This window comes from Oryza sativa, chromosome 11 (genome assembly GCF_034140825.1).
Source record: "Oryza sativa Japonica Group chromosome 11, ASM3414082v1".
Taxonomy (NCBI): domain Eukaryota; kingdom Viridiplantae; phylum Streptophyta; class Magnoliopsida; order Poales; family Poaceae; genus Oryza; species Oryza sativa.
In genome coordinates, this window is record NC_089045.1 from 24,588,895 (window position 1) to 24,615,031 (window position 26,137).

General features: G+C 45.8%; 9 protein-coding genes, 1 non-coding gene and 1 pseudogene across 11 annotated transcripts; 4 read left to right on the top strand and 7 right to left on the bottom strand.

The window, feature by feature from the left end:
* Positions 1-221: 221 nt before the first annotated feature.
* LOC107275499 (uncharacterized) lies at positions 222-1,980 on the bottom strand. The gene is made up of 2 exons (XM_015760832.3): positions 1,946-1,980; positions 222-1,830 (listed from the first exon to the last, which is right to left on the bottom strand). Exons 1-2 carry the CDS (start codon positions 1,977-1,979, stop codon positions 563-565), a joined length of 1,302 nt encoding a protein of 433 aa, XP_015616318.1. The 5' UTR covers position 1,980; the 3' UTR covers positions 222-562.
* Positions 1,981-3,461: 1,481 nt separating this feature from the next.
* LOC9271240 (F-box protein At2g26160) lies at positions 3,462-5,303 on the bottom strand. Its single transcript, XM_015761026.3, has 2 exons — positions 5,186-5,303; positions 3,462-5,014 (listed from the first exon to the last, which is right to left on the bottom strand). Exons 1-2 carry the CDS (start codon positions 5,208-5,210, stop codon positions 3,789-3,791), a joined length of 1,251 nt encoding a protein of 416 aa, XP_015616512.1. The 5' UTR covers positions 5,211-5,303; the 3' UTR covers positions 3,462-3,788.
* Positions 5,304-7,730: 2,427 nt separating this feature from the next.
* Positions 7,731-8,365, top strand: LOC4350840 (uncharacterized protein At5g01610). The gene has a single exon (XM_015761072.3). It carries the CDS (start codon positions 7,794-7,796, stop codon positions 8,220-8,222), a length of 429 nt encoding a protein of 142 aa, XP_015616558.1. The 5' UTR covers positions 7,731-7,793; the 3' UTR covers positions 8,223-8,365.
* Positions 8,366-9,484: 1,119 nt separating this feature from the next.
* On the top strand, positions 9,485-10,279 carry LOC4350841 (uncharacterized protein At5g01610). Its single transcript, XM_015761070.2, has one exon. It carries the CDS (start codon positions 9,570-9,572, stop codon positions 9,996-9,998), a length of 429 nt encoding a protein of 142 aa, XP_015616556.1. The 5' UTR covers positions 9,485-9,569; the 3' UTR covers positions 9,999-10,279.
* Positions 10,280-11,951: 1,672 nt separating this feature from the next.
* Positions 11,952-12,675, bottom strand: LOC136353880 (uncharacterized). The gene has a single exon (XM_066305174.1). It carries the CDS (start codon positions 12,673-12,675, stop codon positions 12,136-12,138), a length of 540 nt encoding a protein of 179 aa, XP_066161271.1. The 3' UTR covers positions 11,952-12,135.
* LOC107279312 (uncharacterized) lies at positions 11,952-13,669 on the bottom strand. 2 transcript variants are annotated; one of them, XM_066305173.1, is made up of 2 exons: positions 13,527-13,669; positions 11,952-13,349 (listed from the first exon to the last, which is right to left on the bottom strand). In XM_066305173.1, exons 1-2 carry the CDS (start codon positions 13,543-13,545, stop codon positions 12,742-12,744), a joined length of 627 nt encoding a protein of 208 aa, XP_066161270.1. In that variant the 5' UTR covers positions 13,546-13,669; the 3' UTR covers positions 11,952-12,741. The 2 variants fall into 2 exon arrangements, with proteins under 2 accessions (XP_066161270.1, XP_066161269.1); XM_066305172.1 differs by having other exon boundaries at positions 11,952-13,375; positions 13,430-13,663.
* Positions 13,670-15,190: 1,521 nt separating this feature from the next.
* Positions 15,191-15,843, top strand: LOC4350842 (uncharacterized protein At5g01610-like; annotated as a pseudogene).
* Positions 15,844-16,392: 549 nt separating this feature from the next.
* On the bottom strand, positions 16,393-18,149 carry LOC4350843 (uncharacterized). Its single transcript, XM_015760425.3, has 2 exons — positions 18,029-18,149; positions 16,393-17,868 (listed from the first exon to the last, which is right to left on the bottom strand). Exons 1-2 carry the CDS (start codon positions 18,045-18,047, stop codon positions 16,661-16,663), a joined length of 1,227 nt encoding a protein of 408 aa, XP_015615911.1. The 5' UTR covers positions 18,048-18,149; the 3' UTR covers positions 16,393-16,660.
* A 379-nt stretch (positions 18,150-18,528) lies between these two features.
* LOC4350844 (plastid-lipid-associated protein 6, chloroplastic) lies at positions 18,529-20,339 on the top strand. The gene is made up of 4 exons (NM_001425703.1): positions 18,529-18,940; positions 19,023-19,265; positions 19,350-19,476; positions 19,854-20,339. The coding sequence occupies exons 1-4, from the start codon at positions 18,713-18,715 to the stop codon at positions 20,066-20,068; spliced, it is 813 nt and encodes a 270-aa protein (NP_001412632.1). The 5' UTR covers positions 18,529-18,712; the 3' UTR covers positions 20,069-20,339.
* A 174-nt stretch (positions 20,340-20,513) lies between these two features.
* TRNAP-UGG (transfer RNA proline (anticodon UGG)) lies at positions 20,514-20,585 on the bottom strand. Its single transcript has one exon. It is a non-coding gene; the product is annotated as a tRNA-Pro (tRNA).
* Positions 20,586-21,860: 1,275 nt separating this feature from the next.
* On the bottom strand, positions 21,861-23,601 carry LOC107276890 (protein FLORAL ORGAN NUMBER2-like). Its single transcript, NM_001425702.1, has 3 exons — positions 22,911-23,601; positions 22,705-22,772; positions 21,861-22,567 (listed from the first exon to the last, which is right to left on the bottom strand). The coding sequence occupies exons 1-3, from the start codon at positions 22,990-22,992 to the stop codon at positions 22,349-22,351; spliced, it is 369 nt and encodes a 122-aa protein (NP_001412631.1). The 5' UTR covers positions 22,993-23,601; the 3' UTR covers positions 21,861-22,348.
* Between the last annotated feature and the right edge of the window lie 2,536 nt (positions 23,602-26,137).

Here is a 26,137-nt window from a genome sequence, read left to right on the forward strand (position 1 = left end):
CATCCTAGAAGTCAGGAAAGCAGTATAGTTTCCACAACTCAAATATAACCAAAGAGCATAAAGTAAATTCAGGTTGGGACACTACAAAGATAATTTTATGCAAATCCTTTTCACAGCTTGTAAGTAAGAATTCAGATGCCGATTTTCCATCCAGGTTTTCAACAGGCACTGAAAAGGAACCTGGTTGTCTACTGGAACTTTTTACAACGGCTAGTAGCAGATTGGAACAAGAAAATTTCAACATTGTAATGATCAATATAGCTTCATCATGAACACATCAACAAAAGGAGTATCATTCAAAGTATACGTTCCAATGACAACAACTGATATATCTACAGATTACAAGTAACATCAGAGCATGCAAGTCTCAAGAATTTCATCTGTCAGAAAAGGTGTGCAGTTCATTCAGGAGGTTATACTATTTGCAGTATTATTCATCCAGAAACAACAGAAGCTTCTGCTGATTTACAATCTCATTTCCCAGACATGGAGACACCATCATGATCCACAGAATCAAAATGATTCACAAAGCCAACAACAATTGCATCTTCGGTGCTGCGATTTATTGAGTAGGACAGAACCACATTGGGAACCCCAAGTAATTGCTCATTGGTCCTGTCCCAATCAAGAATGGACTGATTGTTCCATCTCTCATGTTGTAAACCTGGGAACAATATGAATAGCTGTCTGACTTCTTAGGGTTGAACTTAGGGCAGAGGCTATCAAGAAAATAGATGCGGTCATCTTCAATCTCCTCATACTGAGAGGCGGCAAAGGACTTGTTGCAGGATGAGCTGATGAAAATGCTCTCGCCATCCAAGCTCTTCTTTTCTATCCATTTCCAAGGGTTTGAGTTGAAGCTCAATTCGAATACTCTGACTCCAACAAATTGGTCCCAGCTCTCTCTGAAGTATCTGACAAGTAGCAACAGCTTCCCAAGAGACTGCACAAGATTGTAAGTTTGCCGGTCACCATCTTCAGCTGAGGGCAGCTTCTCAATCAGACAGCGCTCGACGAGAGATACCACCGGAAAGACGTGATCATGTGCCTCAAGCTCAAAGGCAAAGAGATCTCCATTGCGGGTGTCGACCATGTAGAGCTTCCCCAGATAGAACTCAATGTCAATGTGACTCTTGATGCAGTTGCCCTCACATATGCACCAAGATGGCGTTTCTGGAGTGCAGAAGGCAAGCTTGTATTCTCCCTTTCTCTGAGAGACCGCAGCGACAATGCAACTGGAGCCGAGGTCTAGCTCAGAGGAAGAGCTCGAGCTCGAGCCAGCGTTGGGCGGCGCGGACAGAACTGCCTTGTAGAGAGCCATTGCGTATTCATCGGCATGGATGGTGCACACCACCTCGCCATCGCCATTGCTGACAGGCACAGACCTCTGAATGGCGCCACATGAATGGGTGGCCGTCGGGCTCGGCAGCGACACCTTCTCCCCGGAGAAAGGGTTCACCAAGACGCAGCCACCATCGGCGCCCACGGTGGGGTACAGCGGGATGCTCAGGCGGAGCCAGGTGCAGACGAGCCAGTCCTCGAAGCAGCCGATGCACTGTCCCGGGAAGGCGCCGTCGAGCAGCGCGGCGAGAAGCGGGACACGGTGGCCGGCGGCCGCGGCGCCGTCGGAGAACACGCTGGCGAGCGCGAAGTTTGGGTACAGGACCAGAGGGAGCGGCGGCGCCAGCACCAGGGGCGGGTAGTCCCGCGCGCCCGCGCGCCACGAGCGGCGGAACACGGAGCGGAGCGCGGCGCGGTCCGCCGAGGAGTGGAGCCTGCGGAGCACGGCGCCGACGATCCCCAGCGGTAGGTCCAACGACGACGGCGGCCCTGCGAACGAAGAACGAACTCGTCAGAGGCATTCCACCGAACACCTTAGCAACGACAAACAAAACCCCCCCAAATCAATCCCAAAACCACCGCGTGGTTCACACGAGGAGATCACCTGAGACGGCGCCCGTGCCGGTGCCGGTAGCCATCGCCGTGATCCGGGAAGACGCGCGAGCTCTACCTACGGCCCCCCTGATCCTGAACCTTCCAGAAGCTTCTAGAACAGAGTCGGGGAAATTGGTGAGGGGGAGGAGGGAGAGGGGTGGGGTGAAATCACTGGAAACTTCGAGAAGTTTTGAGAACCCGATCGAGCCGATTAGACGAAGGATTCCCCAATTTATATAGCTCTCCCTACCGTTAAACCACCCGCGTAGTTGCTTGAATTCTCGTCGCTGTCACTTACATCCTGGCCCCACAGAGTGACGATGCTGACGTAAGGCCCTCGTACAATACTGCTCCTGCTCACGGTCGGGCCCACAAGTCAGTGACCCAGGCGGACTTCAAATGGTTGGCTTCCCGCGCCATTCTCTTCTTCCGACTTGATATGATATGGTAGTTTCTTATGAAATTTGGAGAACATCTCAGTCTCCAGTCTTTGGTTGTACCCTCTAAAAAAAGATAGACCAAACACCAAAAAATTACTGCACACAAATTCTCCTTTTTCTATGAATAATACAAATTGTGTTCACTCATGGATTGAAATTTCAGTTCGAAATTTCCGAAATTTTGGACCTCCCTCCACTAGCAACTATCTCGGCCAATTTTTTTCTTATTTTTCTAAATATGTGTAAATTTGGTCAGAATTTATAAACTCAGTTAAAATTTTAAATAATTTCGTGCTAAAATGGTTCCAGCATTCATGAAGAAAAAATGTGAACCCTGTGTTCGCTCAACAGAAGAAAAAATCTAGAACGTTTGGGATCTTGCAAATGCACATAACTAATAGCTTAAGCGATCAGACAATTGGATAGAATTATCATAGGCTCACAGCATTTTTTTTCCTGAATAAAGGATTACTGTGCTTTTACTGAAAACAGAGTGTAAATATAAGCCATCTCAGAGCACATCAATCTTTATCATATAATCACTGGTTGTTAACTTGTAACATTGCCAACAACAGAGTTTGTGACAGAAACAGATTATTCATCAACACATTTCTATAGTTGCATGCAGACAATGAATAAAAGAAACACTGCATAATTGGATATGCCTGATTGCGTCAGCGAAACCACTGAATGACAATATTGTAACTTGGAAAAAAACAATAATCATTGCGTAATGTAACACCGACACATTTCAAGATCAAAGTGAGCAGAAAGGCAACACAATTAGCACGGTTAAATCGAGACATCAGAAAGCAAAAAGGCACAATCTGATAGACAAGTGAAATGATATTTTGAAACAATGGTTTATTCATAAGGAGGAATCATATGCCAGCACCCCAGATTGTCCAGTCCTCTAGTGCCACAAAGTTTTTACTCTCATGATTCAGCAATGAATGGCACGCGGAAGAACTGTCGCTACATATGAGCACAGTAGATATATTCATCCACAATGAAGATAATATCCTCACCTTCATCACGCTGTTTAGAATTGAAGGACTTAGTAACCAGAAAATTGTAACAAGAAGGGAAAAGAATTGATATCGTATTTCATACTTTCATAGTGACAGCATAATGTTCTATCATATTAGACACCCTCTTGAAAATTTGTCATGGTATTCATACGTCTAGGAACCTCACCCACAAAAGACAGCAGAATATTCTAGTACCATAAGTACAAAAGATGAAATACCACCATGAGACTTGCCCCACGAGTGTGAAACCACTGAGACATCAGATACACCAACACACTTGTTTTCGTTTCTCAAAGAGCAAAGCAATGGTGCTAAATCCAAGCAGCATCAAGGTATCCTATACATTCATGATGCATTAGGAACAGAATTGATCTTGAGCAGTTCATTCAGAAGGAAAGAACCATGTTGGGCTCATCAACCTGCCATCTGGTGCTCGAAAGTTGTCATCCGATATGTCTGCAGCGAAAGGTGCCAGTGTACAATCCCTCATGTTGTACACAAACCTGTCAAAAGGGGGGCCATTTTTTGCAGGGAAGAGGTAACCATCAATGAAGTAGACAAGATCATCTTCAATTCCATCATACTGACATGCAAGAAATGACATGCTACTACATGGGCTAATGAAGATGCAATCGCCATCCAAGCTGTTGATCTCAGTGAATCTGAAAGGGTTTGTGCTTACATCCATCACGAATACGCTAACCTTGCAAATGTTGTGCCAACCTTCAGAACCACCGATGTATCTGACAACTAGCAACAATTTCCCATGCCATTCTACCATGTTCCACCTCTGTCCATAGCTATCCTTAACCTGGGGCAGCTCAGTGACACACCTCTCAACACGAGAAACCATCATCCCGCAATCATCCTCCGTGATCTCAAACGCAAAGAGGTTCGTGGTGAGCTTGCTGAGAATGTAGAACTTCCCCTGGTAGAAGGCAACATCACTGAACTTACTGATGCAGCCCCCATAGCAAATGCACCACGACGTCATCCCAGGTCTCCAGAGAGCAAGCTTAGCTCCGTTCCTGTGCACGGAGATGGCGGCCACCGTGTACGCTGAGCCGGAGCCAGGTGGAGAGGACAGGATCACCTTGCAGAACGACATCACATACTGCGCGGCGTGGATCGTGCAATCCACCACGCCGGAGCCATTGATGATGGGCAGCGATCTGGTGTAGACGTCGACGAGATGGGTGGACACGAAAGGTGGCGGGAGATTGACGACTTCCCGAGAGAAAGGGTTCACCAAGAAACACGCGCCATCGCCCAAGTAGCGAGCTTTCTTCTGCCGCACCACGGCGAGCCATCCTTCGCACGATCCCACGCAGCGGAGATCGCCAGCTGCCGCCGCCACCACCTCCACGGGCAGCGGGATGCGGCGCGTCTCCGACATGGCCCCGTCGACGCAGAACCCGGAGAACGCGAGGTTGGAGAGCACGAGCAGGGGGAGCGGCGGCGGCGGGCGGTGGAGGCGCGCCGCGGCGCGCCACGCCTGGCAGACGGACCGAAGCCTGGCGCGGTCCTCGACGCTGGGGAGGCGCCCGACCACGACCCCGATGATGTCCGCGGGGATGTCCGCCCACGACCGCCGCTGCGCCTCCCGCCCTGCGGTTTAAATCTTGGCATCGGTCAGTAGGCATTCCGTCGAACACGTAGCCTGCGCAGCCACCGCCGCGACCAGCAACACCACGCGCGCGCGAGGGAGGGGAAGGAAGGGGGGGGGGGGGGGTGGTTGTGGGGTGCAAGGCGTGCAAAGTAGGTCGAGAGAGGTCTCACCTATGGTTCCTTTGCCGGAATCCATGGCCACCGGCGCCGGAGGATCGCGTGGCGCGAGGGCTCGTCCCCTCGGGCAGGAGAGCTCCAAGCTTGCGCCACTGGGGTGCCTACTCTTGACAGGCTTCGTGTGAAGAAGATGCCTGTAGGCTGTAACTGGACTGGTCTGAGATTATTATTTTTTTAGACCTTTTTATTTTTAAATTTTATTAATAGACATTTGCAGAAAATATTCCCAAAAATTGAACCTTTTAGCTATGGCAGCGTTGTCCTGTCACGTCAGCAATGATGGCGTGGCAGGACAGCACTGCCACGCCAGCTGCGCGTGACGTTATAGAGTTATCTGAAATTGTTGTATTGCTAGATGTAGACTTATGCAACTGAGATATTCATATGCAGCCATAAAATTAATAGAGTTTGTCATGATAGGTGAGCTATATAAAGTGCCATATGAGAATAAAATTTGGACTTTAGTGGTTCCACATTTTTAACCAATATAAAGTAATATCTTATCAAGTGATGACTGATTGCAGTTGGGTCAAGTAATATCTCAAGCAATGAATCAAATATTATTGGACAAGCGATGACTGATTACAATTGGAGAAGTTTGTTAGCTATTGAAGTAGTCACAGAAATATTCTAGCCAAAAAGCAGTTGTCAGCAATCATAGTATGTATGGATTGACGCCAGGCGGGCTAGCATGGCCAAAGGTTCAGATTTGGAAATACTTTTTAAATAGTCTATTAATAAAATTTATAAATAAAAGGTCTAAAAAAAATCATGGTCTGACAGGTGGGTCCCCTAATGTTGTTTAGTACTATCAAATGATGTTTGAAACTCATATAGATAAAGATCAAGATCAAGTGTTTTACGCAAAACGAGGTGACATTAACGTATGATTAATTGAGTTTTAATTATTACAAACTTGAAAAATATATTTATCTGGTATTTTAGAGCAACTTCCATATAGAAAAGTTTTCGCATGAAACGCACCGTTTAGCAGTTTGAAAAGCGTGACACGAATATTCAAATTTTCATCCAACTTTTTTGGAGAAACGGACGGGTATGCCTATATTATCGCAGGAGTGAAATGACCCAAAATATTCCTATCACTTTTTAATCTCCTCTTGATTTGGTAGAGTTGTAAATTCATTGAAGTTACAATAGAATACTTCCTCCTTTTTTAATAAATGACACTGTTAATTTTTCGATGTACGTTTAACTATTCGTGTTATTAAAAATTTTGTGCAAATGCATAAGTACTTCTAATGATAAAACAACTTCTAGCAAAAATAAATGATAATTAAGTAATTTTTTTTAATAATATGAATGATCAAACATGTGTTCGAAAGTCAACGGTGTTATTTATTGAAAAGGAAGGTAGTACATGACAGAAAAAAAGGAATTAGTGAATCAATCTTTTTCAGAGAAAGTAATTAGATAGTGTATCCTCCTGAATTATCTTCAGATAACTATTCGGCGCTGTTAGGAAGAACATGAAAGTGCCACGCTTGATCAAGGGATAAAATTGTTCCCATAAAATTCAGGTTATCTAATACTAAAATCTTTTATATGACCTGTTTAAGATCAATTTCTTCTCACAAAAATATATATTTAAGATTAATTTCAAAGAAATGGCATGCCACTTGGAATAGCAGCAAATTTAGCCTGAAGCAATGTCTACATGTTCCATACATCGGTTCAAGAACGGAAAAGAAAGGTACCACCATCAGATATGCAGTGCAACTGAAGAAATGCATTTATGTTGATCTGATGATCTTGATCGAGAACCACGGTTTCCTAGGATCAGTGTGCTAAAATAGTAAAATTTGGTGTTAATTTTGTCGAGTTAATTGGATCTTTGCTTTGATGGGATGGGGGAAACCTGGCCTGCTTATTATTATATAGTTGTTGCAATGCAAGCAAGATAGGCTTGTTTGATCGGATCATATATTTTTCCTTACACTATCTAAAAAAATTAAATTTTTCATTATACTATTATAAAATATTATATTTTCATTGCATTATCTGGAAAAAAAATATCTTCATTCATGGTGTGTGTGCGCCAACTGAGTGAGACCGGCAGCACTCTAGTCAATACTCTATGACTTCTTTTTTAAGGCCGTCGTGACTGAAGAAAACAGTCAAGTCATGGCAATTCTCTAGCCTTGTCTGACCATTTGGTACTTAGTGATTCTGAAAACCATGACCAATTCCATAGATTCGCATATGCTTCCTTGACATCTCCACAGAAACAAGGCTACAATAGCACAATGGTGATATTGCCAGAGATGACCAGATTGACCTTGTAGTGCTTTGCCTGAAGAGCAGTGAGACAGAGTGACTTGGTCCAAGATGTTAGGCTCTGTACCCCAGGACAGAACCAAGTCAAGAAAAAATTATCACAACAAATTTTTACACATATTCTAGTCTCAATTTATCAAAGACTCACCCTAAAAAAAATTATCAAAGACTCAAACCAAGCAATTAGGAGCTAAGACACACTGCACTTCCCTATATATAGTCCTTCTCCCCCACTGAACATTTCATCACAACTTCAGAATCACACAGCCTCTCACAAAGCACTTAGACATCAAAAGAATTTGCTGAAATGGCAGCTAAGATCATCGAGAGCCACCGTGTCGGTGCAGAGATCGCAAATGGTGACGAAGCAGCCAAGAAGAAGTCCATTGAGCTTCTCTCTGAACTTGGCCTCCCAGAAGGGCTATTCCCCTTGGACGATATGGAGGAGTTTGGGTATAACCGCGCAAACGGGTTCATGTGGATTGTTCACAGGAAGAAGAAGGAGCACACCTTCAAGAAGATCAAGCAGACAGTCTCCTATGCCACCGAGGTGACGGCATTCGTCGAAAAGGGGAAGCTGAAGAAGATTGCAGGGGTGAAGACCAAAGAGCTGATGCTGTGGCTCAGTGTGGTTGAGGTCTATGTTGATGAGTCTTCTGCTGGGAAGATCACATTCAAGACTGGCACTGGCCTCTCCGATAGTTTTGATGCGTCGGCCTTCGAGTTAGGAATGTAAACTGAAGAACATATCAGGGGATTTATCTTTAATTTTGTTTTGTTTCCCCCATGTTTTATGGTATGTTCACTATGTTGTTGTAACTTTACACGGAGAATAAGTTATGTTGGTTCTATAAATGAAGTATTTCTGTGCATCTGTAATTTCTGGGTTTGTTACTTCCTTTTAGAAATATAAGACTGGTGCTGATGCTGAATGATCATCTTCCTCATAAACATAAGTGCCTTCAATAACAAGAATGATTTCTGCTGCAGTCCCCATCCACTTCAGCACGACCATTGAGATAGAGCAAAAACATGTATTTGAAATTGAGAAACTCTGTTAAAACACAAGTAATAATTCAACTACATGACGGCATTTACCTTGCAAGAAAGGAGATTTTCTGAAAGATTGGAAACTTTCTGTCTAAACTCGAGACAACAGACGACTTGAACATTTGTTCAGATTGGCTGAACAAACACAAACGAAACGCGAATATTAGAGAAGGACCTAATATCAAATAAATAGAAGGGGTGAGGCTTCGAACTCAGGTCGTCTAGCTCACCACCCTGTGGAGCTAGCCGGAAGACCTCTGTGCGTTTCTCTTGGCTGAACAAACACATGATCGCTATTCTGAATTTTCTGAGGTTCAGTCCGCTATTTGTTTTCCTTTTTAAAAAAATTATGTTTACAAGACATCTGGTTATCTGAACAAGAAACTGGTCGCATTGATACAGCAGTTAAGCCATGATGTGAACATATTCCGGTTGCTCCTGAATTTGGAACAACCTGAAAGTAGGGTACAGAACAGTAGTTTTACTGCATTGATTTTGCTAGCATGACTGGGAACATTGCATTTGAAGATCTCTATTGTCCTGTGCTAATATATTGCAATGGGGCATCTTTCACTCTAATCTTACAAGTTTCCTGTAGAAAGTGTTCTCCTGCTACTAAACATTAATTATCAACTTTACTGATGAACAATCTACCAAGATTACATGCTACATTTGCATGTATACTGACTTATCTGAACTGCAAACGCATAGCACAATCCGTTAGCCACATGACAGGCCAATGAAAAATAAAATCAATAGAGCTGTCCAGGCATGACCAGATTGACCAACAAGTCAATCTGCTAATGCTTAGCCTGGTCTGGTCTGGTCTACCAAGGCATGCTAAGCTCCAGCCCTGCATGCCTGCATTGTACAAGCCAAGTCAAAATATGTGCACTCAGGATACTTCAAACTGGCCTATATATAGCTCTCCTTGCTACACTTCTCATCACAAAACACATAGCTTCATAGCTCATACTAGTGATCACAACTTCACAAGCTCCAAACAAGCCATTCCTATTTCTCAACAGGCTAGATGGCATCCCAAATCATTGAGACGAACCGTGCTGGTGCCGAGATCATCAATGGCGATGCCGCTGGCAAGAAGAAGTCCATTGAGCTGCTCCAGGAGCTAGGCCTTCCCAAGGGCCTCTTCCCCTTGGACGACATCGAGGAGTTCGGCTACAACCGTGCAAACGGTTTCATGTGGATTCTTCATAGCAAGAAGAAGGAACATACCTTCAAGAAGATCAAGCAGACCGTCTCCTACGCCACCGAGGTGACGGCGTTCGTCGAAAAGGGGAAGCTGAAGAAGATTGCTGGTGTCAAGACCAAGGAGCTGATGCTTTGGCTCAGTGTGGTTGAGGTCTATGTTGAGGAGTCATCTGCTGAGAAGATCACCTTCAAGACTGGCACTGGCCTCTCCGATAGCTTCGATGCGTCGGCCTTCGAGCTAGGAATGTAGAATAAACATTATCTAAACAAAAGGAATGTAAACTGAAGAACTGAACATCCGAGGGAATTTATCTTCATTTTCTCTTTTAGTTTTCTTTTTACATACAGTATGTAACTGTATTTCGCACGGAGAATATGTGATATTGGATTTATAAATAAGTGTTGATGTACATCTGGGCACGAAATTTCAGTGTTTTCTTTTTGAAATATAAGGCTTATGCTGACTGCTGAGTGATCATCTTCCTCTTAAAAATATGTACCATCAATAACCAGGTTGATTTCTGGTTTCTACTGCAGTCTCCAACTCTCCATTTGCTTAAGCGTCCTTGAAACAAAACTTGAATACTTGATCATTGTGACAACGTAAAGCCTGTATTCAAGATACCGCCAAAATACATAGTAAAAATCTAAATTAACACATCATGACTGTATTTTTTGCGAACGCCCAAAAAGATTGCACATCAATATATTCAGGGAACATCATGACTGTGCTTACGTTACACAAAACAAAAATGAAATATCTTTATAAAAAGGAAGCACGCCACCATGATCCCAAGGAATCCTGCAGTACTCTGAAATCTTGGAACCTTTTTGTCTGAACTAAAAACTACAGACTTTGTTGAACATTTGTGCAGCAGGGGCCCTTAAAAACGGCAACACTGCTCTGAATTAAGCAGAAAATGGTGCCCAAGTTCTTCAAGTACAAGCAGCCACTATCCTGTTCACAGGAGATGTAATTATCTGAACAAGAAACTGGCCGCGGTGGTGGTGTAGCAGTTAAGCCCTGAAGTGGGTCACAAAACCTGAATTTAGAACAGCCTGAAAGTAGGACACAAAACCATATTCTTACCGTATGGCCTTAACATGACTGGGAATACATTTAAAGTTTTCTATTCCCCTGTGCTCATAGTATGTTACTGTTACAATAGAGCATCGTCCACTTCAATCTTTTCCTGTAGAAACAGAGATTTCTGTTACTAAACACTACTCCTGTATTATCAACTTAATTGCTGGACACACACCCAACTTTACATACTACATAGGCATGCCTGTGTTTGACTTCTCTGAAATGCAACTGCATAGCACAATCCGTTAGCCACACGCCATAAAATCAACAATAACAAAAAGAAAAAAAATCAATAGAGTTGTCCAGGCATAACCAGATTGACCAACCAGCCATTCTGCAAAAGTATGTGGAGCAAGTCAAAATATGTGGAACTTATTCTAGTCTCAGCCTAGATACTTAGGACACTTGCCACTTGCCTATATATAGCTCTCCACCTTGCTACACTTCTCATCACAAAACAAATAGCTTCATAATTCATACTTCATACTAGTGATCACAGCTTCATAGTTCCAACCAGACCATTCCCACCACCATTCTAAATTTCCAATCGTTTCTCAACAGGCTCACCGTTCCGGTGCGGAGGTCATCAATGGTGATGCCGCTGGCATGATGATTTGCCAAATCACAGATATCCAGTTGAGGGATTAAAGAGACTCGATCAAATCAAATTTAGGAATGATCATCACTTCAGCCAGGCAGGCAGATGGTACATGTAAACTGAGGTGCTCACTAAACAACAAGCTTAGTTCAAAGTAACAAATACCTTATTATCGAAACAAGCATACCCAATTGCAAACAATTAACAATCAACTGAACTTCTTCTGCTGTGATCATTAAGCTCAACAATAGACAAACATGCCAATCCAGTTCATTCTTGGATGAAAGAAATCGGAATAGTTGCATCCAATCCCCAAAAGGGAAAAATATAACAGCATGATTCATTCTTGGATGAACTAGTACCATAGTCATCAATAGTGATCACTTCCATGGTTACATGAAAGAAAGACTTAAGTCACCCCTTAGTTTGCTAGCAATTTCTGAGTCATAATATGTGTATCAAAACTTTGAAAGTGAAATTAAGTACACCAAAACTTGTGCAAACAGGGCACTGATAAGTATGTTGCAATCAAAGTAGATCTGTGACATGTATTCAGCGTAGTTGAGAACAACCAACAGCAGAACATTTCAATCATGAAAAGGAAAAGAGCACCATCGCTGATTTACATGAACGCGGTCAACAGAGGACACCTTAGCGCTGTCATACTCTTCATATGATCTGATCAGATTTTCTCAGTAGCATTCATTTCGGAGGAAATAACCACAAGAGGTTATCCATGAACGGGTCAGAGTTGTCCCCAGGTACTAGAACAGGGAATACTGCCGTTGTAGCATCTCTCACATTGAACACAAGTATATCAAAAGAATGGTGGACACCAATAGTCTGTTGCCGAAAGCTGCTAACGAAGTAAACAAAATCACCTTTGGCTCCATCATACTGACAAGCAGGAAAGGACTTGCTGCTGCGCGAACTAATGAAGAGACAATCACCATCCAAGTTGTTTATCTCAGTCAAGCTGTAAGGGTTTGTGCTGAAGTCCAGAGCATATATCCCAATTCTCCGATTCTCTACCCAGACATGGTCAGCATACATAACGATCAGCAATAGTTTCCCACGCCATTCAACAATGTGGAACTCATTCACTGCACAACCCTCGACTGGGGGAAGCGTCTGTGTAACACACCGCTCAACATACGAAACCATAACTCTGCCATCGACCTCTTCAAGCTGAAAGAACATGATAGACAGGATATGTGGAAAGTATGTCGAGACCATGGCCATGTAGATCCTCCCCTGGTAGAAGGCAATATCAGCTGAACCATCGAACCAAAAGCTTCTGCAAACGCATCATGATGTCATCCCAGGGTGCCAGAGAGCAAGGATGCACTGAGATATGGCAGCCACGGTGCACATTGAGCCAGAGGAAGGTGAACCAGATAAAACCACCTTTCTGAAGCACACCGAGTACTCATGTTCTTGGATAATGATGTCGACCGAACCTGTGGTGTTGACGATGGGGAGAGTCTTGCAGATGTGATGGGATAATCGGAAGGCAGATGGCCTCGGTAGTTGGATCGTCTCCCGGGAGAATGCGTTCACCAAGAAGCAATGGCTGTGGGCATCCTTGCATACGCTGCCAGGTCGAGTCCCCACGAGCCACTCGTCGAACGAACCCACCCAGCGGAGGCTCTCGTCCTCGTGCAGCGGAATGCGTGTGAACTCAGCGTCAGCGATCACCATGACGGAGGAGAAGCTGGAGAAGCTGACGAAGCCGAACCGGGAGAACACGAGCATGGGGAGTGGCCGGGGCGGGCGCTGGATGGCCGCGGCGTTGCGCCACGAGCTGCAGACGGAGCGCACCCTGGCGCGGCCAGCGGCGCACGGGATGTGGCCGAGCACAAGGCCAAGCAGGTCCCCCGGGAGGTCATTCCACGGGCCCCGCAGCAGCGCATCGCCTGCAGGGACAGCAACCACCACCAATCTCTTTGTGAGGCATTTCATCGAACACCTCGCGCACAAAAAAAAAAAAACTCACGCGTACATTTCGAACGAACCACGAACAAGCACACGGCGCCCCCCACACACACAGAGAGCGAGAGAGAGAGGGGGAGGAGTTGCAGATGAGGGGTCACCTGAGATGCTTCCGTCCATGGCGGCCGGAGAGCGGCAGGTTCGCCGGAGTTCGAATGCGTCGGTTTCTTCCTCACGAACTCGCCGTGGTGAGGCGAATTGGAACGGATTTCAAGAGAGAAAAAATGATTTGGGCCGAATGGTCTCTGCTCTTCATATGTACTCCTGACTCCTGTATACTTCCTTCTTCAGGAAATGAAAATTTTTAGGCGCCACACCGGATGTCGGAAGGGGTTTTCGGACACGAATGAAAAAACTAATTTCATAACTTACTTGGAAACCGCGAGACGAATCTTTTGAGCCTAATTAACCCGTCATTCGCACATGTGGGTTATTGTAGCACTTATAGCTAATCATGGACTAATTAGACTCAAAAGATTCGTTTCGCGATTTCCTCCATAACTGTGTAATTAGTTTTTTCATTTATCTACATCTAATGCTTCATGCATGTGTCCAAATATTCGATGTGATGTTTTTGGGAAAAAATTTTGGGGAACTAAACGGGGCCTACTAGATGAGACCAAGGCTTAAAAGTTTTGGGCGTGTCACATCAAATATACTGACACACATTTAAGGTATTAAACGTAGACTAATAACAAAACAAATTATAGAATCCGCCTGTAAACTGCGAGACGAATTTATTAAGCCTAATTAATATGTCATTAGCAAATATTTACTATAGCACCACATTGTCAGATCATGGAGCAATTAGGATTAAAAGATTTGTCTCGCAATTTACACGCAATCTGTGTAATTTGTTTTTTTGTTTTATATTTAATACTCCATGCATGTGTCTTAACATTCGATGTGACAGGGTGAAAAATTTTACCGAGGGATCTAAACATGGCCCAAAGCGAGAAGCCGATTACAGAGATAGTAGGCTCTGGTTAGGCCTTATTACGGCCCACCTCATCTAGCGAATCAGTTCAGTACAAATGGGAACACTGCACTGAATTTTCAAAACTTCAATTAGCCATTTGAATTTCGAATATTCAGATAGCCATTTGGTTTTGTAAAAAATAGATTATATTGGGCAGATTGTTCAAGTGCAGGCTGTCACTATCTTTTTTCTCACAAGAATTCCGGTTATCTGAATGAGAAACTGGTCGCAGTCAGTCTGCATATTCCACTTTTGCACCTGAATTTGCTACAACCTGAAAATTGGACACATAAAAGTAACCTTATTGTATTGATTTTGCTTAGCATGAATGGGAACATCGCATTTCAAAAAATATATTCTCCCTGTGCTAATAGTGTATTACAAAGGAGCATCATTCACTCCAATCTTACATGTTTACTGTGGAAATAGATAGTGCTTCCTATTATTAAACACCTATATTATCAGCCTAATTGTTGGACTTCTATAAACTTTACATATTGCATAGGCATGCCTGTTTTGACTTCCCTGAACTGCAACTACATAGAACAATCCGTTAGCCGCACGCCATAAAATTGACCAACAATGACAAAAAGAAAATCAATAGAGCTGTCCAGGAATGACCGGATTGACCAACCAGCCATTCTGCCAATGCTGAAGATCTCCAGAGCTGCATTGTACAACACCAAGTCAAAATATGTGCCCTGATTCTAGTCTCAACCCAATCACTCAGGACACCTTCACACTGGCCTATATATACATCTCCTATCCTTGCTACACTTCTCATCAGAAAACACATAGCTTCATAGTTCAGACTAGTGATCACAACTTCACAAGCTCCAAACAGACCATTCTCATTTCTCAACAGGCTAGATGGCATCCCAAATCATCGAGACCAACCGTGTCGGTGCGGAGGTCATCAATGGCGATGCCGCTAGCAAGAAGAAGGTCCATTGAGCTGCTCCAGGAGCTCAATCTTCCCAAGGGCCTCTTCCCCTTGGATGATATTGAGGAGTTTGGCTACAACCGCGCAAATGGTTTCATGTGGATTCTACATAGGAAGAAGAAGGAGCATACCTTCAAGAAGATCAAGCAGACCGTCTCCTACGCAACCGAGGTGACAGCATTCGTCGAAAAGGGTAAGCTCAAGAAGATTACAGGAGTGAAGACCAAGGAGCTGATGTTGTGGCTTAGTGTGGTTGAAGTCTATGTTGAGGAGTCATCTGCTGGGAAGATTACCTTCAAGACTGGCACTGGTCTCTCTGATAGCTTTGATGCCTCAGCCTTTGAGCTTGATATGTAGATTATTGGATGTTACTGGTGGCTAAATGTTCAGCCTTTTTCTCACTTGGGCTTTCTTTTCATCTCTTTTTCATGTACTTGTCTTCATAAAATGAATTGTCAAATTCTGTAACCTGAAAAGAATTTATATTGGTGTGCAATTGGCTAGTTTGTCGTAAATTTTATCTGTTGTTCCTTCAGGGTATATCTATAAGTTTGACACAATTTAAGAACTGAACCAAATTACTAACTCAGCAGAAAAAGACATACTGAAAAAGATCATGATTTGCCAAATCACAGATATCCAATTGAGGGATCAAAGAGACTTGATCAAATCAAATTTAGGCATGATCAGCACTTCAGCCTGGCAGTCAGGTGGTACGTGTAAACTGAGGTGCTCACTAAACAACAAGCTTAGTTCAAAGTAGCAAAACAATACCTTGCAGGTGGAAACAAGCATACCCAATCGCCAACAATTAACGGTCAACTGAACTTCTTCTGTTGTGATCATTAAGCTCCACAATAAACAAACAGGCCAATCGGAATTATAAGCATCCAATCCCCAAAAGGGAAAATATAACAGCAATACAGCATAATTCATTCTTGGATAAACTGTAGTACCATAGTCATCAATAGTTATCACTTCCATGGTCATATGAAAGAAAGACTTATGTCATCCTTAGTTTGCTTGCAAATTCTGAGCCTTAATATGTGTGTAACAAGACTTTGAAAGTGAAATCATCAGGGTTAAAGTACACATAAAATTTCAGTGTCAAACAGGGCATGATAAGTATATTGCAATCAAAGTAGATCTGTGACATGTACTCAGGGTTATTTGAGAACAACCAACAACACAATATTTCGGTCATGAAGAGGAAAAGAACACCATCACTGGTTTACATTTCGGTCAATGGAGGCCACATTAGCACTGTCATACTATTGATATGATATGATCTGATTGGATCTTCTCAGTAGCATTCATCTCGGAGGAAATAACCACAAGAGGTTGTTCGTGAACGGGCCAGAGTTGTCCTCAGGTGCAGAAACAGATAATCGTGTCGTTGTAGCATCTCTCACATTGTACACAAGTACATCAAAAGAATGATGGACACCAGTAGCATGTTGCCAATAGCCGCTAACGAAGTAGACAAAATCACCTTTGGCTCCATCATACTGACAAGCAGGAAAGGACTTGCTGCTGCGCAAACTAATGAAGAGACAATCACCATCCAAGTTGTTTATCTCAGTCAAGCTGTGAGGGTTTGTGCTGAAGTCCAGAGCATATATCCCAATTTTCTCAGTGTCTAGCCAGACATGTTCAGCATACATAACGATCAGCAATAGTTTCCCACGCCATTCAACAATGTAGAATTCATTCACTACACAACCCTCGACTGGGGGCAGCGTCTCTGTAACACACTGCTCAACATACGAAACCATAACTCTGCCATTGACCTCTTCAAGCTGAAAGAACAGGATGGACAGGATATGTGGAAAGTATGTGGAGACCATCGCCATGTAGATCCTCCCCTGGTAGAAGGCAATATCAGCTGAACCATCGATGCCAAAGCTTCTGCAAACGCACCATGATCTCATCCCAGGGTGCCAGAGAGCAAGGGTGCGACTAGAAATGGCAGCCACGATGCACATTGAGTCAGAGGCAGGTGAAGCAGATAAGACCACCTTTCTGAAGCACATCGAGTACTCCCGGTCATGGATAATAATGTCGACCCAACCTGAGGTGTTGACGATGGGGAGAGTCTTGCAGAAGTAATCGAAGAAATGCAAGGCACATGGCCTCGGTAGTTGAATCTTCTTCCGGGACATGAGATTCAGCAAGAAACAATGGCCGTCGGCATCCTTGCATTCCCTGCTGGGTTTCGTCCCGACGAGCCACTCGTCGAACGATCCCACCCAGCGGATGGTCACGTCCTTGTGAAAAAAAAAGCGGCGGGGTTTGGTGAACGCCATGGCGGGCGATAATCTGGAGAGGCTTGCGAAGCTGAACCGGGAGAACACGAGCACCGGGAGTGGCGGGGGCGGGCGCTGGATGGCCGCGGCGGCGCGCCACGAGCGGCAGACGGAGCGCACCCTGGCGCGGTCAGCGGCGCACGGGATGACGCGGAGCACGAGGCCCAGCATGTCCGCCGGGATGTCGTTCCACCGCTCCCGCGGCAGCGCGTCTCCTGCAGGAAACCGCCAAATCCCTTGTCAGGCATTTCATCGAACACCTTGCGCACAAACAAAAACTCACGCATACATTTCGTCGGCGAACTCCGAGCAAAGCACACCACAGAGACAGAGACAGAGAGGGAGGGAGCAGGGGGGGTGGGGATGAGTCCTCACCTGAGTTTCTTCCGTCCATGGCGGCCGGAGACCACAGTTTCGCCGGAGTTCGATTGCGTCGGCTTCCTCTCCGCGAACTCGTGGCCTCGCCGTGGTTTTGATGCCCCGTGGAGGTGAACGCAAACGGCAACGCGAGCTTCTCCTTCAAATTTCAAGAGAAAAAAGAAATGAACTGGAAAGGATAGAGTCCAAACGAATTCTACATGGGCCTCAATACGGCCCAGAACTACAGCTCTGATAGAGCCCACAATGTGGGCCCCACGACGATTCCCCCTTACCTCATCCTGCGAATCAGTTTCGCCCACGTGGAATGGCCAGAGACGCCCGTAGCGAGGGAACATTCGAGAAGGCCATGGAATCTGCCACTGCTACTACGAAGGCGTAAACGTAATCGCCTCTCACGTCAGTACGCGTCCCAACCTGCTCCACTCCCTCGGCGCTGACCACAAAAAATTCCACGACGCCGCGAGATATCTTCTTCTCCCTTCAAGAACTCCATGGAAATCTCTCGTGGCCTCCTGCGAGCGAGCCGCGACGACGACGACGACCTCGCGAGTCCGCAAGAACGCCGCGGCGACTGACCTGCTCTGCTCGGCTGCTCGCCATTGATTTTCTCTGTCTGCTCGGCTGCTCGCTTGCTTGCGCTGTCCAGTTTAGCTCTGTCTAGCTAGGTAGACTGCGGCCATGGCGGCGGCGGTGGCGTCGTCTTGCTGCGCCTCGACCAGCGCTCGCCCACTGGTTCGCCGCGCCGGGAGCAGGAACGGGAAGCTGTGGTGGGCGGGTGGTGTCAGGAAGGCGCGGCTGCTGTCCATCTCCGCCACGGCCGCGGCGCCGTCGGGCGTGGACTACGCGGCGGGCACCGGCGCCGCCGCCGACGACGACGCCGTGGCTGCGCTCAAAGTCAAGCTTCTGGTCAGTGATCTGAACTAGCCTCGTCATGGCTGTTTGATTGGTCTCAGTGTGTTTGAATTCCGTGCTTAATTTTTGGGCGCAGAGCGCGGTGTCCGGGCTGAACCGCGGCCTCGCGGCGAGCCAGGAGGATCTTGACCGCGCCGACGCGGCGGCGCGGGAGCTCGAGGCGGCGGCGGGCGGCGGCCCCGTCGACCTGGAGAGGGACGTGGACAAGCTGCAGGGGCGGTGGAGGCTGGTGTACAGCAGCGCGTTCTCGTCGCGGACGCTCGGCGGCAGCCGCCCCGGCCCGCCCACCGGCCGCCTCCTCCCCATCACCCTCGGGCAGGTCAGAGAAACAAATCGATCCTGAATGATTTTGGAGAAATTCGGGCCTAGATCAATCTGAAACGTGTTTGCGTTTGGTCACCAGGTGTTTCAGAGGATCGATGTTGTCAGCAAGGACTTCGACAACATCGTCGATGTCGAGCTCGGCGCGCCATGGCCGCTGCCGCCGGTGGAGCTGACGGCGACGCTGGCTCACAAGTTTGAGATCATCGGTGAGTCACTGTTCCCACTACTTGTTTCTCCTCTTCTCAGTACAGCTACACCCAATGGCCCGACCTGTTTGGTGTGCTTATCACTGTTCTTGATAACGCAATCCTGAACAATTTGTTTGAACCACATAACTTCCATATTTTCTGCTTAATTGCAACCCCATCATATTCATATATGCAAATATAATATCACTTGTTACTGTTCTTGATAAGGTAATCCTGAACAATTTGTGTCGACCACATAATTTCCATAGTTTCAGCGTAATTGCAGGTTTGCATCTGCTTAATATGGCATTTGCTTCTTGACAATGCAAGCAAAGTTTTTGTCAACCAACAATTGTCTTCCGACTTTGAATAATTCTGATGGTCACTGTTGTTAGGCACCTCGAGCATAAAGATCACATTCGACAAGACGACGGTGAAGACGAAGGGGAACCTGTCCCAGCTGCCGCCGCTGGAGGTCCCTCGCATCCCGGACAACCTCCGGCCGCCGTCCAACACCGGCAGCGGCGAGTTCGAGGTGACCTACCTCGACGGCGACACCCGCATCACCCGCGGGGACAGAGGGGAGCTCAGGGTGTTCGTCATCTCGTGATCGGACGGACGCGTTCGCGACATAGGTATGCGGCTTGCGATTCTGAAACTGAAACTGAAGCGCACACACGGTTTTGTGTTCTTTCTCTGCTACTAGTAGATCCTCACTCTCTTGATCTGACCATCTTTGTACTATACTTCAGTATTGTTCGTGCGTTCTGTATTGTTATAGATTTTGCAGATATTCAACAAGTAGAGGGAAATATGTCAAAATGAGAAATCGAGGAAAATATATTTCCAAAAGAAAAATATAGGTGCATTCGTAATGTTCATTCATCGTGTACAGATTCAAGTACTGCACAAAAGTTCTGAAAAAATAATTAAAATGAGAAATCGAAGAAAATATATTTCAAAAAGAAAAATATAGGTGCATCAGTAATGTTCATTCATCGTGTTCAGATTCAAGTACTGCACAAAAGTTCTGAACAAAAATTTGTAGAAGAAAGGGGGCATTCCGAGAATCGAACTCGGGACCTCTCGCACCCAAAGCGAGAATCATACCACTAGACCAAATGCCCTTTGATGCTGATGGTAGTTAACCACTTTTTAAATTAATTAACAACGGTGTTATCCACTACCACGGACCGGATTTTCCGTGGATCCCAAACAAAAGGAAGACAAAACTGAGGGAGGAACCGTGAAAGAATCTACCGTTGGCCTCTGCATGTTAACCCGCTGCAAAATGTGAAACCATGTGTTTTGAGGAAGTACCTCAAATCAGCAAACCGCTATAACGCTATACACTGCTATCAGCAAAACACATCCGTGCACCAACCGATTTAAGGCCTCTTTTGATACAAAGAACAAATATATAAAGTAAAAAGGACTTGTATCTTACGGGAAAATTTCCTATAAAGTGCTTTAGAGCAAACTATTGATAAGTACAAATTTTTGAAATTTGTTTGGAATAGGCCAATTATGTATTGTAGCACCGTAGCATCAATTTGGGCTTGCACCGGCTGGTCACCCCACGATTTATTTTGAACTTTTTTAAATTTTTAGTTTCAAACATAATATTTTTTGCAAGGCTTATTTTAACACGTTACTGGTTACATGATAGTGTTATTTTATCATATCAGACAAGTCGATGCGGCCAGAAGTTTAAGAAGGGTTTATTTTTGAAATATGAAAATTAAAAAAATCAAAAAATAAGAAAAATTCTCAGCGCACATGACACGCGCACGAAATTACAGGACGACCATGTATGTGCACGTTACCTCGAAGAACATAAGAACAACAATTCGTCCTCGGTTAATTTAGCGTTCGCCTTATCAATCAAGCGTGTGCTCCTACCTCGACACGATCACACCAAAAAGTACCGCATTTAATTTGTAAGTACATTACACAAAAGCTTTGTTTAGTAAGGGCCCTTTTGAATCAAAGTATTTATATAAAAATTTCATAGGATTCAAATCCTATAGGAAATTTTCCTATTTGTCCATTTGATTTAAATGATTGAAGCTTTCCAAATCCTATGAAATTCCTATAGAATGGCACATTGTATGTGGATTTTGGAGGAAATTTAGTAAGAGCTCCAACCTCTTGGAAAATTTCCTTTGAGTCTATCTCTCTCATCCGATTCCTACGTTTTTCCTGCGCTCCAATCAAACGACCATTCCTATGTTTTTCCTGTGTTTTGCAATCCTCTGTTTTACACTTCAATTCCTGTCTGAATCCTGTGTTTTTCCTATTCCTTCGTTTTTTCTACCCTGCGATTCAAAGGGGCCCTAAATGGGATAGGATCTTATTTAATACTAGCCATTCGTCTATTTTCCCTTTTCAATCCCACCTCTCATAATCTATTTACCAACCATCCCAAAAGACACTTACCAATATGGTTTAAAAACCATTAACTCTATCTCACAATTTAGCGAGTATCACGGCAACCGTATGATTATCGCGAGATATAATATGGTTTCTAAAACTAAAATAACCGTGATAATTGGTTTTGTACACCCTCCACCAGAGCTCGACCAAAACAATGCGGCGCTGGCAAGCTGCACATGCCTTTCTAGCTTGCAGCCAAGATGTACGGAAGCAAAGCAGGTGAGGCCAAAACAGTACGGCACACTTGAGCAAGGCTAGCTAGAGGAGTGCTCCTAGTAATAGAGTGTACTACTACTTCCACTATGCAGGAGCAGCAGCATGACGCAGAAGGGGAGACCAAAACGCCGCCGTGGGGGCTTATTGATTTGCACCGTCCGTCCGTTCGCCGGCGGCTAGCTCGCCGGCCGCCGCCTCATCCAGAGCAATATTGCACACGCGGCGGCGCGCGGGGGTGTCATGGCCGGCCGGTGCTGCGCGCGTGCTCCGGCCGCCTCGGGCTGCCGTGGTGGTGCATCGGGTCCGGGCCGGCCGGCACTGACCGGAGCTCCGCCGCCGCGGCGGCCGAGGGCGCCCCTCTCCCCGGCGGCGGCGACGATCTCGACGCCGTCGACGACCAAGAAGACCACGACGGCCTGCGGGTGCCCTTCACGCCGCGCGGCTGCTTCGTCTTCGGCTAACCAGTTTGCACACGTTATACAAGCAAAATGTCAGCAATGCATGCAAACTACTTCTCTAATGAAACAAAATCTAACTCGATCCGGTAAACAGAGGTGCAAATAATTGAGATTGAAGTGAAAATAAAACATGTACCTCTGTCACGAGATCAAAAGATGTCGCCGGGACTGGCCTCTGGTCACCACTAAACTCACCGGGCAAGCCTGAAAGTGATCAGTCCAAAGAAAATGTCAGCAATGCATTAACCAAATGCATGTATGAAAAACAAGAAAAAAAAAGAAAGAAAAGAGATTCAAGTGAGAAAAAAGGAAAGGCTCAGAACTGAAGCTCCTACGACGTACCAACACGTCCATGCACCGGAGCAACAAGCAGCAGAGCAACCCAACACCATGCAACCACCAAACACAAGAAGAGCCGGCCCATGTCAAGCAAACACACAAAACTACTACTAGTAGTGTAGCTTAGCTACTGTACTCTACTTACAAATTACCGCAGTACAAAAACCAGAGGATAACAACCTCTCAAAGAAACCGTTGTGTCTTTGAGATGTGGAAGATACACACACAGCACAGGTAGGAGGATACTTATAGCTCATGAGGAGTTTGTAGAGGAAGAAGAAGATGAGGCTGAGTAAATCTTGGGATAGTTACAGTGGTAATGGTACCAGTAACACTAGCAGCACTAGCAGTTCTCCTGCTGCCAAGCAGAGTAGTAGTAGCAGTAGTTGAGTACAGGTTTACAGTTAAGGCTTGACATGATGCACGCCATCTTGTCGAAAACTTTTCTGGGAAAAGGGAGCCAAAGATTGTGTTGGGGAGCGGAGAAGTGGAGATCCGCCGGATCCAGTACAAAACCGGGGGGAATTGATTGCGTCGTTGGCTCGGTCTCTTGACGGGTGACGCGCACCGGCCGGGTCACATATGGGTCACCGTTTCGGTGCAAGTTTGCATTGGCTGTGTGCCTGTGTGCGCAGTGCGTGCAGTGAGCTCATCTGCAAACAAAATTAAGGGGAGAATCGTGTTACCTGGTTCACGGATCTCTTCGCCTCTCTGGCTTTGCATGCAACATAATTGCTCCTTGAAACTTGGAACATCTTGTTTTGTTTGGTACTCTAATTCTTACCCATTTTTCATACTCGTACATGCATTAACCTTATAGCAGGTACAATAGTAGACGGTAAATGGTCCACATAAGATTTTTTTTTATGAGCTGGAGGAGAGAGGGGAAGAGAGAGAGAGGAGAAGCAGATGACTAATTAGCCGTCTGGCTACACGCTCGGCCCGAGGTCACAGGGCCCACCAGGAGAGACAGGTTCTCCATCGACGCGCGTTGTCCACCACCATTGCCATCGCTCTCCATTGTCATCGTCGTCGCACGCTCCAACGGGTCACGGCCCTTGTTCGTTGTTGCCACCGCGGCCACCCTCATCCGTTGCCACCGCTGTCGCACTTCACTGAGTCATTGCCCTCGTTTGTCACTACCGCCGCCGCTGCCCTCGTCCATTGTCGCCGCTGCCGTTGCACTCCACTGGGTCGCTGTCCTTGTCCATCGCTGCCCGCCGCCGTCGCACTCCACTAGGTCACAGTCCTCGTCCGTCACTGCCGCCGCCGCTGTCGGCCTAGTCCGCCATGGCCATCGTCGGACTCCACTAGATCGCTGCCCTCGTCCGCCATGGCCCTCGTCTTCGTCGCGCTCCGAGTCGCCAGCCTCGCCCGCCATAGCTGCCGTCGCCGTCCTACATCCTCCGTAGCCGTCGCCGCCCTAGTCCCTTGCTGTTGCTGTCGCCCTCTTCCGTCGCCGATGCGTTCCTCGTCCACCTCGGCCGGCGGCCCTCATCTACCACGGCCGCTGCCGGCGTGTTCTTCTGCTGCAGCTCGTCCACCGCAGGCGCCGCCGTCGTCGTCCTCTTCTGTCGCAGCTAATATCCACTGCCGCAACTGTCATCGTCGTTGTCTACTGCATCTAATCCCCATCGGAAGAGAAGAGGTGAGAGGAAGAGACATAGAAAGATGGTGGGACCCATAAAAGATAAAATATATGTGTTATTGTATTTTCTATTGCATAGACATTAGCTGCAACATTTACTATAGATGACATGGCTAATTTTTAGAGCCAACGGTGGGCTGTATTATTGACCTTGCTCTTGAAACAAAGTTGAAAGAAAGTTATAAAGGGTACTCCAAATCAATTTGGGACTACTCCAACCCTGCCGCCTAGTGCCTTGGCTTGCTCCTGGCAGTTCACTAATCGACACACACTGTTCTTCGTGCACGTATGAACTTACCTTGATTTTACGGAGTTCACGGTGAAGTCGTGAAGACATCTCCAATAGAGATCGATCGATCGATCGATTAACCGTAGGAATCACACTTTTAATTTGGAGAGTGTGTTAGTGACGGACGGTTAGGTTACATCACGAGCGAGCCAACAACAACCATGCAAGCGCCGGGCGGCCCCCCGTGCGCCGCGCACGTACAAGCAGCTAGCGGCGCAACACGCACTTAATGCTATATACTCCCTCATCCCACAACATAAGGGATTTTGAGTTTTTCTTACAACGTTTGATCACTCGTCTTATTCTTTTTCTTTTATAAATATAAAAACAAAAAGTTATGTTTAAAGTATCATAGATAATAAAATAAGTTATAAATAAAATAAAAAATAATTTAAAAAAATTTAAATAAGACGAGTAATTCCTTATATTATGGGACGGAGTTACTACTCCTTACCATGCCTGCCTGCCTAGCTACGCTCCACGCCTCGTCGTACGTCCATCCCCTGCAGCGCAGGGCCGCAGGGACGACAAAGATGACCGCGCGTGACGTCCTCACGCCGCGATCACCACGTAGGAGTACGTACCAGTACCACCACCACACCGGCCGCCAGCAAGCAGAAGCTACAGGTCGATCGATGAGACTGCGGACTGGGTGGAGACGGCGCGCGCGCGGGCGGACTGCGAATATTATCGGTCGCCACGGCAGTAATGATGCATTGATGCCGCGATTTGATGCAACTCCGACTCGCGTCGCGTCCGTCCATCAACCACCGTGCTGTGGCTGGCTAGCTATGGGCTAGCTGTTGCGCTTGCAGCAAGCGATGCGACGCTCACTCGAGTTCGACTGCCAGTATTTACGGCCTTGTCTCCCTTTGCCGTGCTCATCGCTCACTGTAACAGTCGCTGTCTTATCTGGTGGCCATCTCCGTAGGATGCAGGTCGTCGGCAGTATATTAGCCAGTAGCAGGTACAATAGTAGCCTATTAACCAGCTATAAATATATTTTAATAATATAAAAGATGAGAGAGAAGAGGAACGAGCTACAGATAGGATCATATATTAATAGTATAATAAGCAACTATATTAATAGTATAGTAAGCACGGACTCCAATACACAGTGTATGGATGACACGTAGGACTATATATTAATAGGATAGTAAGCAACTATTATATGAACTAGGAAGGAAGCCCGCGCATCTGCGCGGGCAACTTATTTATTGTTAATAAAAAAAGCTAAAGAAAGTTGTCTGTAACCTTATTCACTATAAGAACTACATACTACTACCTTATAAT

Excerpts from the sequence above, each read along its gene's own strand:
- LOC107275499 (XM_015760832.3), bottom strand. The coding sequence starts at position 1,979 with ATGGCTACCGGCACCGGCACGGGCGCCGTCTCAG. Across the intron at positions 1,831-1,945 it reads CGGCACGGGCGCCGTCTCAG|GGCCGCCGTCGTCGTTGGAC; the intron begins GTGATCTCCTCG and ends CTTCGTTCGCAG.
- LOC136353880 (XM_066305174.1), bottom strand. The coding sequence starts at position 12,675 with ATGGCCATGGTCTCGACATACTTTCCACATATCCTGTCTATCATGTTC.
- LOC107279312 (XM_066305172.1), bottom strand. The coding sequence starts at position 13,545 with ATGGACGGAAGCATCTCAGGTGACCCCTCATCTGCAACTCCTCCCCCT. Across the intron at positions 13,376-13,429 it reads GGTTCGTTCGAAATGTACGC|ATTGGTGGTGGTTGCTGTCC; the intron begins GTGAGTTTTTTT and ends CCTCACAAAGAG.
- LOC4350841 (XM_015761070.2), top strand. The coding sequence starts at position 9,570 with ATGGCATCCCAAATCATTGAGACGAACCGTGCTGGTGCCGAGATCATC.
- LOC4350840 (XM_015761072.3), top strand. The coding sequence starts at position 7,794 with ATGGCAGCTAAGATCATCGAGAGCCACCGTGTCGGTGCAGAGATCGCA.
- LOC9271240 (XM_015761026.3), bottom strand. The coding sequence starts at position 5,210 with ATGGATTCCGGCAAAGGAACCATAG. Across the intron at positions 5,015-5,185 it reads TTCCGGCAAAGGAACCATAG|GGCGGGAGGCGCAGCGGCGG; the intron begins GTGAGACCTCTC and ends TTTAAACCGCAG.
- LOC4350844 (NM_001425703.1), top strand. The coding sequence starts at position 18,713 with ATGGCGGCGGCGGTGGCGTCGTCTTGCTGCGCCTCGACCAGCGCTCGC. Across the intron at positions 19,266-19,349 it reads TCCCCATCACCCTCGGGCAG|GTGTTTCAGAGGATCGATGT; the intron begins GTCAGAGAAACA and ends TTTGGTCACCAG. Across the intron at positions 19,477-19,853 it reads TCACAAGTTTGAGATCATCG|GCACCTCGAGCATAAAGATC; the intron begins GTGAGTCACTGT and ends CACTGTTGTTAG.
- LOC107276890 (NM_001425702.1), bottom strand. The coding sequence starts at position 22,992 with ATGGGCCGGCTCTTCTTGTGTTTGGTGGTTGCATGGTGTTGGGTTGCT. Across the intron at positions 22,773-22,910 it reads TCCGGTGCATGGACGTGTTG|GCTTGCCCGGTGAGTTTAGT; the intron begins GTACGTCGTAGG and ends GATCACTTTCAG. Across the intron at positions 22,568-22,704 it reads CTTTTGATCTCGTGACAGAG|CCGAAGACGAAGCAGCCGCG; the intron begins GTACATGTTTTA and ends CAAACTGGTTAG.